Source organism: Rhinopithecus bieti, unplaced genomic scaffold, assembly GCF_001698545.2.
Source record: "Rhinopithecus bieti isolate Rb0 unplaced genomic scaffold, ASM169854v2 scaffold_25396, whole genome shotgun sequence".
NCBI classification, from domain to species: Eukaryota; Metazoa; Chordata; class Mammalia; order Primates; family Cercopithecidae; genus Rhinopithecus; species Rhinopithecus bieti.
Window position 1 is genome coordinate 237,376 of NW_016812016.1, and position 11,047 is coordinate 248,422.

At 51.4% G+C, this 11,047-nt stretch overlaps 1 protein-coding gene across 4 annotated transcripts in view; it reads left to right on the forward strand.

Moving 5' to 3' along the window:
- The first annotated feature begins 959 nt into the window (after positions 1 to 959).
- OVOL2 (ovo like zinc finger 2) overlaps positions 960 to 11,047 on the forward strand; it is a 38,758-nt gene continuing 28,670 nt past the window's right edge. Inside the window, exons 1-4 of one of the 4 annotated variants that reach the window (XM_017895510.1) lie at positions 960 to 1,059; positions 1,321 to 1,436; positions 1,789 to 2,008; positions 3,245 to 3,465. In XM_017895510.1, coding sequence (XP_017750999.1) covers positions 1,409 to 1,436; positions 1,789 to 2,008; positions 3,245 to 3,465 — 469 coding nt within the window. In that variant the 5' untranslated portion in view covers positions 960 to 1,059; positions 1,321 to 1,408. Of the gene's footprint in view, positions 1,060 to 1,320; positions 1,437 to 1,788; positions 2,009 to 2,055; positions 2,596 to 3,244; positions 3,466 to 11,047 lie in introns of those variants that run through there. The other 3 variants (XM_017895513.1, XM_017895512.1, XM_017895511.1) reach the window with 3 other exon arrangements.

An 11,047-nucleotide genomic window follows, 5' to 3' on the forward strand; every position in this document is an offset into this window, starting at 1 on the left:
CAACAGTGTATAAGCATACAATAGCAGTGCAAGAAAATAAGAATTGGGTTCATTTCTTATCCTACGTTCTGGGATACTGCATCAACGCCTCTCATAATACTTAGAAAACCGACCTTACAATGGAGGCAAGTCAACCAGGATGAAAGCTGGTTCTTCGCATATGTTAATAATTTTGATAGACCCCATCACGTCTGATCAAGAAAAAAAAAAGAGAAATAAAACACATTAAAATTCCTTTCTCCTCAAGAAGCACCCAGCAAATATAGTAGGTGTGCACCCAGTGATCATAGAATAAAAGTGTTGTTATCCTGTTAAGTCTTCATCCCCAAACCTATAAAGGTTGCATTCCTTTGGAGGTTTCTAGCCTTATACCTCGTCGTCCTATAATCTTTTTAAATAATACAAGTAGGTAAAGTAGTCAGGGCACTCACTGGTTTGAAAACCTGTGAAAGAAAAAAAAAAGCTTTATAAATGGAGTGGACAGCTTCTTCCGTATAATTGGGACTTCTGAACCAAGTGAAGTTTTGAAGGTTTTTAAAGACTGGGAATAATTCTGTAGCTTCATAGTTGTACTTTATTTTTACTCTTCCATTCACCCAAGCTCCTTCTTTCTAGCAAATCTCGTTTGTTGGCGGATAAAAATACATCTGCAGAGTCTCCCGGAAGCTGCCCCATCAGCCTCGTAGACAAGAAGCCTTGTTTTCCTGCACCGCCACAGAAATGTCTTCCTCCTCCTCCTTCTCCGGCTCACTGGGATCAAAGTCTTTTTCGTTATTAGCTGGTTGTCCTTAGAGAAAAGCTGGAGTTTAGGGTTCAGTTCAGAGAGGGTGACTACTTGAGGGCAGACCTAGAGGCGCCGCGCACCGGTCCCGCCCGCAGCCCCGGCAGAGCTGCGCCCCGGCTCCCTGCGCCGCGAGAGTCCGCCAGTAGCGCTGAGAAATCCGTTACCAGGCGGCTGTGTCCCCAAGGGCCATTCAGGGCGGAAGGGAACAGGGAAAACCGCTGTGTTGATTCCCGGGCGCTGTAGGCTGCGAGCGCAGAGGGTCAGGTTACAGACAGGTGAGGCTGGCTGTTGGGTGAGCCGTGGGCTCCAGGGCATCCCTGGTCAGACGCGCCCCCGCAGCACTCGGCAGCTGGCACACGTCTGACGACCTCCTGGAGGAGGGCGGCCGCAGCGATACAGGAGGCTGGGCCCGTTGTCCTGGGCGCACCCGAACAAGGCCTTGGGAAGGGCAGCGCCCCCCCCAACGTGAGCACAACTGCTTTAGAAACTTGGCATATTTTACCAACTCCCCCTCCTTCTCTCCCTCTCTCCTCCAGGCATAAAGGTTGATAGGAACAAACAGATATAATAATAAATGCAAAGCTTTCCTACCTCCCCGGTAGGGGCGGCGAGAAGATGTAGCCAATGTTCACTATGCTGGCTTCCTGGAAAGGTATTTCCCAGTCTCAGAATTTGGGGATCGGGTGGTTAGAGGAGGCAACGGTGGGAGTGGACGAGGACTGGGGGCTTGTTTTGAGGCTGCATTTGCTTAATATGCTCCTGGCTTTTGTTTCTATTGTGTGTTTACTTGGGGTGAGGGGGCCTCGGAGTGCAACATCTTGTGGGGAGAAGCTGCTTTGGCGGGGCAAGCCTTATTTTCTTAAATTGTATGATACTAGTCAGAAAATAACGTGTTCTAAAGATGCCGAATTTTAAATTTATTTTTACTGCTTTTGGGGGGGGGGAGTTGTAGTTGATGGATAGCTTAAGCCCCTAAGCCCCCACCCCCCATTATTAATAATCAGAATCCTTGGAAGTCTCCCGCCGCCTCGCCCTTCTGACCTCCCTGATTTCATCAAGCCCCGGGAAGGCTCCACGAGGTCCAGAGGAACTGAGCCATTTTCTGGCTCGTCGAAGACAAATCCACCGGGCGGGGGAGGGGGACAACTCGTGGGAGGCCCCAGCTCACCGGAGGGGTGTCCTGGGAGGCGAACCTGGGGTTTACTTCGAAGAGCTCGCCTCGAGGTGCAGGTGATGGGGGAATGGGGCGGGGTTGATTAAAAAATGTTCTTCCTTTCTTAAAAGAGGAGGGGAAGAGCAGACTTTAAATTCTTTTGCAAACATTCATGCCTAAGGAAGGGCTGGAACAGGCAGCCCCGGCCGCCGGAACCGGTCGGACAGGTAGCGAGCTTGTTGACACCGTTATGTTGCAGGGCGCATGCTCACACCCAAGTTTCCTGGTGCCTTTTCTATTCCACCTTATGAAACTTTTTCCCCGGCGTGGTCTCACTCGCGATTTAAGGCATAGGTGTCGCCCAGCCGGGAGGCTGGGAGTCAGCAGGCGTGCGGGGGAGAGGCCTGGGCCACGCCGCGGCGGGGGGTGGAGGAAGAGGGCAGGCGAGGCGGGAAGGTGGGCTTTGGCCGCCGGGAGCCGGGGACGGAGCCGCCGCCGTCGCCCCTAGCGGGGAGCAGCCGGGAGGAGGGGGCCGCTGTAGGGAGAGGGGACCCCACCATGCCCAAAGTCTTCCTGGTGAAGAGGAGGAGCCTGGGGGTCTCGGTCCGCAGCTGGGATGAACTCCCGGATGAGAAAAGGGCAGACACCTACATCCCAGGTGAGCGCGCGCGGGGGCCGGGCCTGGGCGCTGGGCTCCCGGGGTGGGGGAAGGGGTGGCGGGTCTTCTCCGCTCATCGGCAGGGGCGGGCTCCCCACCTCATCCCCTCTTCCGGGGTCACGCGGGGTCTTCTAGGCGAGGGAGGGCGGGCAATGAGGGACTGGGATGCCCGGGACTCTGGGCGCCCCCTTCCCCCTAGTGGGAGCCTCTAATTGCCCGGCGGCGGGACCGTTGGCTGCAGCGCGGGCCGAGGTGGCCCAGAAAAGGGATTGAAAGCCAGCAGGGGCTACCCCCAATCTCACGTCCTCATGGGGGTGCACAAAGGCCCGCCAATCCTTCTGGGGCTAGCTGGGGAGAGGTCAGACCCGCCTCCCCCGCCCAGAGAGGAAACTTGGCGCGCAGGGTCCTCCGCCGCGCGTGGCCACCCGATTCCTCGTGGGCGCCAGGGCTGGGAAGAGGCCCCCAGCACTCCAAGCTAGCCGTGGGGGTCGATCCGGGGCTTACTCGCCCACCCCCGCGACGTTGCCCACTTGGCGAGGTGCCCAGGTCCGGGGCGGGGCGGCTGCTGCACCGCCCGCAGGTCAAACTGCCGCGGGCGTACGGGCTGACGCCGAGTGTGTATGTCGGGGCGCGGCCCCTCCCTCCGCAGTGGGCCTGGGCCGCCTGCTCCACGACCCTCCCGAGGACTGCCGCAGCGACGGCGGCAGCAGCAGCGGCAGCGGCAGCAGCAGCGCGGGGGAGCCTGGAGGAGCCGAGAGCAGCTCGTCCCCGCACGCCCCCGAGCGCGAAACCCCCGAGCCCGGCGACGCCGAGGGCCCCGATGGACACCTGGCGGCCAAGCAGCGCCCGGTCGCCAGATCGAAAATCAAGGTACTGTGTCGACTCTGCCCCCGCCGCCACCTGCACCACGCCCTGGCGTCGGGCTCCCGGGGCCGGTGCCCCTCCCTGCCGCGCCCGCCCGCGCAACCCGGCACCCGCGCCCCGAGCGCGCCCGCCGCGCAGCTCCTGCACCTGCCCCTGGGCGGCGGCCAGGGCGCCTCGGCGCGTACTCCCGCCCGCAGGGTAGCTGCTACGCAGGGGCGGCCGGTTCCCGGAGTGGGCTCCGTCCGCCCGGGGGCCCCGCCTGATGCCGAGTGCTGCCTCTGGAACTGCCGAAAAGGCACTGGCATCGCTGCCTTCCGCCAGCAGCCCATTCTGTGCGCCAGGCCTGTAGAATAACGAAGGCCGTCGGAGTTCCCGAGGTCAGAAAGGAAGCCCCGGCGCTCTCAGAAATTCCACCCTCTGAAACGCAGTTCCTGGCGCCGCGGTTCTGAGAGTTCACCCCCCATGCTTATGTTCTGGATATGGGCGGCAGCTTGACACATAGTGGGCCTCTCCCAACACGAGCGGTTCCCAGTGTCTGTCAGACAGGAGGCTTGTGCACGGCACTTTAGATCTGTCATCTTTCCAATCTTGAATTAAATTGATGGGTAAAAGGGTTCAACTACCGATTTCTCGAGCGCCCTTACCCCAGTGGATTGGAGTGTTTGCTCCCATCTATGGTCGCTTTTCAGGGCCTCCTCGAACATTCTATTCTGGAAGCCCACCTGCGCTTTCGGGCAGAACTTCCAAGATGGTCTGCTCAAAGGTATCCGCTACCCACCAAGATTTAGGAATCCCATTCCACTGACTCAGCCATTTGGAGCTAGTGGGTGGTGGTTTATGATCACTTGACCCCACTTTCTAGCCTGGTGGGCCGCAGTGAGACGCTGTGCACCCCCAGACCACCGGTATAGGTGGTAATTCCAGGGTTCTCCGGTGCCCTCCCGCCACCCAGACCGGGAGTAGAGGGTGGGGAGGGAGAGCCTGGGCTTTGCTGTGGATTGAGAAAGCAGTCCTCATTTTCCTGGGAGAGGCCACACCTCCCCTATGCACATTCCATATTCCCAGGGTTTGACTCCGGGGTGGGCTGAAGCGCATTTGGTTATGAATTGAGGTTTGAGGCTTCAGCTGGGATCCAAAGGAAAGACCTCTTTAAAAAAGAAGTGCCGATACTGTGCGGGCCGGTAGCCTAGCGGTAAGTGTGAGGGTGAGGTTCAAAGTCAACTGGCCTGAGGCTCTTCTGGGCCAGGTGGGGTTAAATGGGAGGGAACAATTTGCCTGAGGCTGGTAGCTCTGCCCTTCGGGAAATTCTACAAAGTGTCCCACTTGCATATTTATCACCAGGCTGAAAGGACAATTGCAACGTTGTTTTGGGAGCCTCTGCAGCTAGTTTGCCCCTCTGTCCCCCAATTGCCCAGATTCCCCTGGAGAGAAAGTGACAGATTCTCATCCAGTCTCTTAACCAACATTTTAGGCAATCTTTTCTGCCTCAGGCACACAGGGCCGTTGGAATCCTGGATTAAAGGAAGACATAAACCAGTCTGATTTCCTAGATTAGCTGCCTGTGCTCTGGGGGAAGGGGTGCGGAGAGGCACTTCACTCCTGAACCGTTAAAAGTCTTCTTTCCATAGTTTCCAGGGGAGTTTTTATTTACTGGGGTTGTTTAGCTTCCTTCTTTCTGCCTCTACCCTCAAAAAGGAGACATTTTGGTGTTAATATGCAACAAGCCTCCAGAATTATTATTAGCCCTGGCATTGGCAGTTTTCAAATGACTGAACGAATTGCCTGTATAATTATAAAGTTCTTTCCAAGGCATGCTGAACTCACAGAGTTTCTCTAAGAATTAGTTTCTTTTCTTTTCTTTTTCTTTTTTTTGAGACAGAGTTTCGCTCTTGTTGTCCAGGCTGGAGTGCAATGGCTCAATCTCAGCTCACTGCAACCTCTGCCTCCTGGGTTCCAGTGATTCTCCTGCCTCAGCCTGCCAAGTAGCTGGGATTACAGGCATGTGCCACCACCGCCTGCTAATTTTGTAATTTTAGTAGAGATGGGGTTTCTCCGTGTTGGTCAGGCTGGTCTTGAACTCCCGACCTCATGTGATCCGCCCGCCTCGGCCTCCCAAAGTGCTGGGATTACAGGCGTGAGCCACCGTGTCCAGCCAAGAATTTGTTTCTTAGGCAGTGGGCTCCCAGGACCACAAGAAAGGCAGGTTTGAGCCATTGCCTGGCACAGAGAGGCAACACTCCGCCCATCTAACGCCTGGGGTGTGCAAGGCAGCAGGAGGTAAAAATGCTCCCAACCTGGTGTTCCTTCCAGAATCATCTGGCAGTAGCCGTTAAGCATGTAAGTGCTGGCTTTGTCACTTCTTAGCTGTGTGACCTTGGGCAAGTGGCTCACCCTCTGGGCCTCAGTTTCCTTATCTGTAAGATGATAATAATGATACCTACTTGATAGCATTGTGAGGATAAATGAGTGGAGGGTAGAACATGGTTTGTGTCCAATAACCGGAGATAGTATTTGGGTTAAAAGGGAGACATAAACATTATTAACTCTGCTGCAGGACCATGAACGTGAAGCCAGAATTCCAACCAAAGATATGACCAGTTTGAGTGGGGAAGGTGTCCTGATGTGGATTTGAAAGCCGGGGAGAAGGGAAGGGGTGGGCCTGAGGGCAATGTGGGCTGAGTCCCGCAGCTGGAGCACAGAAAGGATAAAGCTGTGGTGGCTGAAGATAGGAAACAGGGCTTGCTGGGGTCAGGGAGAGAGTTGGCGGTAAAGAGCTGGAAATGTAACCAGGACAGGGTGAGATGGTGAATGGGCCAAGCCAAGAAGTGTGGGTGCTCCTGCTGGGCAGAGGAGAAGCTCTGGATGATGTCAGAAGGAAAACCTCAATCGCGTTCCTTTTTTTTTTTTTTTTTGAGAGAGAGTCTCGCTCTGTCGCCCAGAGCTGGAGCGCAGTGGCACAATCTCAGCTCACTTCAAACTCCGCCTCCTGGGTTCAAGCAATTCTCCTGCCTCAGCCTCCCGAGTAGCTGGGATTACAGGCACCTACCCCAAAGCCTGGCTAATTTTTGTATTTTTAATAGAGACGTAGTTTCACCAATTTTTCCGGGCTGGTCTTGAACTCCTGACCTCAGGTGATCCGCCCACCTTGGCCTCCCAAAGTGCTGGAATTACAGGTGTGAACCACCACACCCGGCTGGCCAGTCGGGCCCCTCTTAACGGCTGTGGTCATGGATACATTATCTCCTCTGGGCCTCAGTTCCTTGATCTGTAAAGTGGAGGACTCAAAGAATCAGCCTCCTACAAGAGTTGCATAGATTAAATGAGATGGTGAGTATAAAGTGTTTAGCTTTCTGCATATGTGTAAACTGCCCAAGAGGAAGTTAGCTGACAGTGACATATAGCAAGTTTTAATGCCCAACATTTTGTTGGCTGCAGTAAGAACATGGGATTCACTAACTTGATCGCGTTGATGGGTGGATCTGGAAAAAGAGTCCGAGGCGCAGGTTAAGAAATGTGGCTGGCCTTTCCCAGCCCATCTGCCTTTTGACGGTGTGCCTCAGGGCAGATTGTGAAATTGTCTCTTTACTGCTGAGAATTCTGTAATTTGCCAAACAAATAGGGGTGAGAAGATGACTTACATTCCACAGAGCGTGCATGGCAGGTCCCTTTTGTGCTGGATCCATCTGCCGGTCTCCAGCTGCAGGGTGGAGAAACCCAGGAAATACTAATCACCATTGTCCTGTGGAGGCTTATTAGAAACTAACTAAGTAACTCTGAAGTTAACCCAGTTGACTGATAGTATTCATTCGTGATTCTCTGGCTGGTAGGACCCAGGTCCCAGTATGGAGTACCAAGGGAATTTGTCCTCTCACCCTGTCCTATTCTGTTCTTTCTTTTTGCCTTCTTCCATGGGTTCTTCAAAATAAATTAAGTTTAGATTCTTTCAAAAGTATTCTTGGCCTTTTACTTGGCTCTCTAACGAGTCTTGTAGTGGTGCTGGTGTGTGTTTATGGAGTAGTCCCCATACCCCCATCACTTTGTATTATTTAGAATCTCAAAGGCGCAGTCGTACGTATCTGCCACCCAGCCCCAACAATCATTAACCCATGGCCATTCCTGCCCAGGCACACCCCCACCCCTTGCCCCACACATGATTTTGAAGCAAATCTAGGACATCATACCATTTCAACCACAAATAGTTCAGAATGTGCGTTTAGTGGATAAAAACCAAAATTCATGATCACACTCACATTACCAATTGTGTTCACATTACTAATTGTCTCATAAATTCTTACTTTTCCCCTCCAGTTTGCTTAATCAGGTCCACATAATGTCTACTCGTTGTAATTGATTGGCATGTCTTTTGAGCCTCTTTTAATTTCATACATTTTCCCTCCATCAAGTTAATTGTTGAAGAAATGGGTGATTTGTTTTGTAGAGTTCCCAACAGTCTGGATTTTGCTGAGCACATCACCATGTGCCTAACATTCCTCAGTCCCCTAGGTTTTCTCTAAACGAGTAGTTGGATCTGCAGCTGCAGCATCCAGTATCACATGTGACTATCACAGCCGTAGTCAATTAAGAATGAACAATCGGACCAGGTGCCATGGTTCATGCCTGTAATCCCAGCACTTTGGGAGGCCGAGGCGGGTGGATCACCTGAGGTCAGGAGTTCGAGACCAGCCTGGCCAACATGGTGAAACCCTGACTCTATTAAATAACTACAAAAAAAAATTAATGGGGCTTGGTGGCGTGTCCCTGTAATTCCAGCTCCTCGGGATGCTGAGGCAGAATTGCTTGAACCCAGTAGGCGTAGGTTGCAGTGAGCCAAGATTGCACCACTGCACTCCAGCCTGGACAACAGAGCCAGACCCCATCTCAAAATAACAGTTAAGTTCCTCAGTCCCACTAGTGACATTTTAAGTGCTCAGTAGCCACGTGTGACTAGTGGCCAATGTACTGGACAATAGAGAATATAATTTTTCTGTCACCACAGAAAGTTCTATTGGACAATGCAACTCTCCCTACTTGGTCAGCTCTATTCTATTTCAGCTAGAATATGTCACAGTGGGAGGCATCTGTCTTCATCAGAGGCACTGAATATTTGGTTATCTCTCTTTTTCTGATGTTAGCAGCTGTTGATGCTCAGGACCTAAATATTTTGGCTTATTAGGTGTTCTAAAACAGCAATAATCTAATTCTGTCCTCTGTTTATTAACTGATGTATTTCTATAGAGACACACTTCGCGTCATCTACTGCTTGGTTTCTCAGTGGCACAGTTCATTTATGAAAGGCAGAATAATGCTGGATTCACTTTATTTACCTTTATAAATGAAGATAATCAGTTGTTAACCAGAATTCTCCATTGATAGCTAATTAGTTCTTTCTTTTTTTTCTCTTTCTTTATTTTTCCTTTTGAGACAGGGCCTTACTATGTTGCCCAGGCTGTCTCAAACTCCTGGGCTGAAGCGATCCTCCTGTCTCAGCCTCCCAAAGTGCTAGGACTGCAGGCACACGCCACTGAGCCTGGCTCTCAATCTGTTATTTCATTCATTTTGTTATTATGGATTTAAGCTGTTTTTAAAAACCATTTCATTTGATATTTGGAAGGGAATATAAGCTCCATCTCTGACTCCTTTCCTCTTATTTTTTGTCTCCCAAGACAGACTTGAATACTCCTCCCGCAGTCCCCGTTGTAACCTGCTGCCCATTTTCTTGGCTGCACATTTGGCCAACGGACTTCTCTTTTCCACTCTAGACCCATTAGAGCCAGGGAACACTTCCTACTGGGCTCGTATTCCCCAGCAACCAGTGCAGTAGTGCCTGGGTCACAGAAGGACATAAGTCAACATAAAACAAGAATATAGGCGGGGGAAGAAGTCGACAGTTCCTAGACATGAGTGATAGCATTTGAAGGAAAACGTAGAAAGCAGGAAGAAAAGGGATACTGGAAAAATGCTTGGAATGGATTTTTGATGAAGGTTAAATTAATTAAAAGGGGGAAAAGAAGGAATATGAGAACAATATGTATTAATTACCTGGTTTTAAACTTGAATATAGGTGAAGTAGGTTTTTATCGTTGGAAAGGACTACATAGGCTTAGTTATGAACATCAGAATCCACTATAGCTAGTTTAAGCAGAGAAAGGTATTAAATGGACTAAAAAAGACCAAGCTGAGCTCCTAGGAATGACTCAGAGCCACAGAGCAGAACTGGGCCACCTAGGAGCTGCGGCTGCTGCCCAATCAGGAAGCTGCCACCTCGACGGCTGCCATTGCAGAGTGTAAAACAGTTGCCTCTTGCCTGCCTCTGCCCAGTTAACTCGGGACTGAATTCAGATCTCCTGATAGTGCATGTAATTGGTAGAACCCAAGTTACTTCCCAAATCCTCATGGCAAGGGAGTCAGGAAAGTGTAGTTTTCACTTCTCTAGCTTCTGCAGTACAGGAAGACCCACCAAAAGGAGTTGGGATAGATACTGAATCCTTCCACAGGAGCGACTACAGGAACCTTTAAAGCATGTATGGCCCCAAATCTCCTTACTTTCAGGGTGAGAAAAATTAAGCCCAGCAAGTTTTTGTTGAGTTCCTCAAAGTTGTTAGTGGCAAAACTCAACCGAAGGATCCTTACCTTTTCAGCATTGTTCCATTGCATTATGGGACAACCGCACTGTCCAGTATGTCAGCCGTAGTCAACATGTGGCTTTGATGCTTTAGCCCTTAGTGTTGATAGTCTGACATTAAGGACTCATGATGACATGAGACAAACAATGGGGTTCATGCCCCCTCCTCCTGCCCCACAGACCTGTGGGCCTGTCCTGAGGGAACTGTAGGCACAAGTTTTGCAGATGACAACCACATTCAAAATTCTCAGGGTGGGCCACTACAAGTCATGTGGCCATGGGCAAGTCATTTCTCTTTGGGCCTCAGTTTCTTCTTTGGGTTTATAAAGATATATATTCCCTTCATCTTCTCTGCATTTGAGAAGGCTCTCCATTCTACCATGTAGGGGAGTTGTGAAGTCTAAGGAAATGGTACACAGGACCAGGAGGGGAATCTGAATGCCAAACGAATTGGGGAAATATGCTTAGCACACTTTTAGCGTTCAAGCATCGCAATGTGTCGGTGGAAATCTTGTCCAAATGGCCACCAGAAGGTAGCCTTGGACTCAGAATGTCCTCCCATAGGAAACAGGACCATTAACTAAATGAACTTGTCTGCTAGAAACATCAACAGAAAATAAAGGTTGTTCTTTTTTTGTCGTTGTTTTCACCTTTAGAAGTTTGACAGGTGGGGCCGGGCGCGGTGGCTCAAGCCTGTAATCCCAGCACTTTGGGAGGCCGAGACGGGCGGATCACGAGGTCAGGAGATCGAGACCATCCTGGCTAATATGGTGAAACCCCGTCTCTACTAAAAAATACAAAAAAAATCTAGCCGGGCGACGAGGCGGGCGCCTGTAGTCCCAGCTACTCGGGAGGCTGAGACAGGAGAATGGCTTGAACCCGAGAGGCGGAGCTTGCAGTGAGCTGAGAGACGGCCACTGCACTCCAGCCTGGGCGGCAGAGCAAGACTCCGTCTCAAAAAAAAAA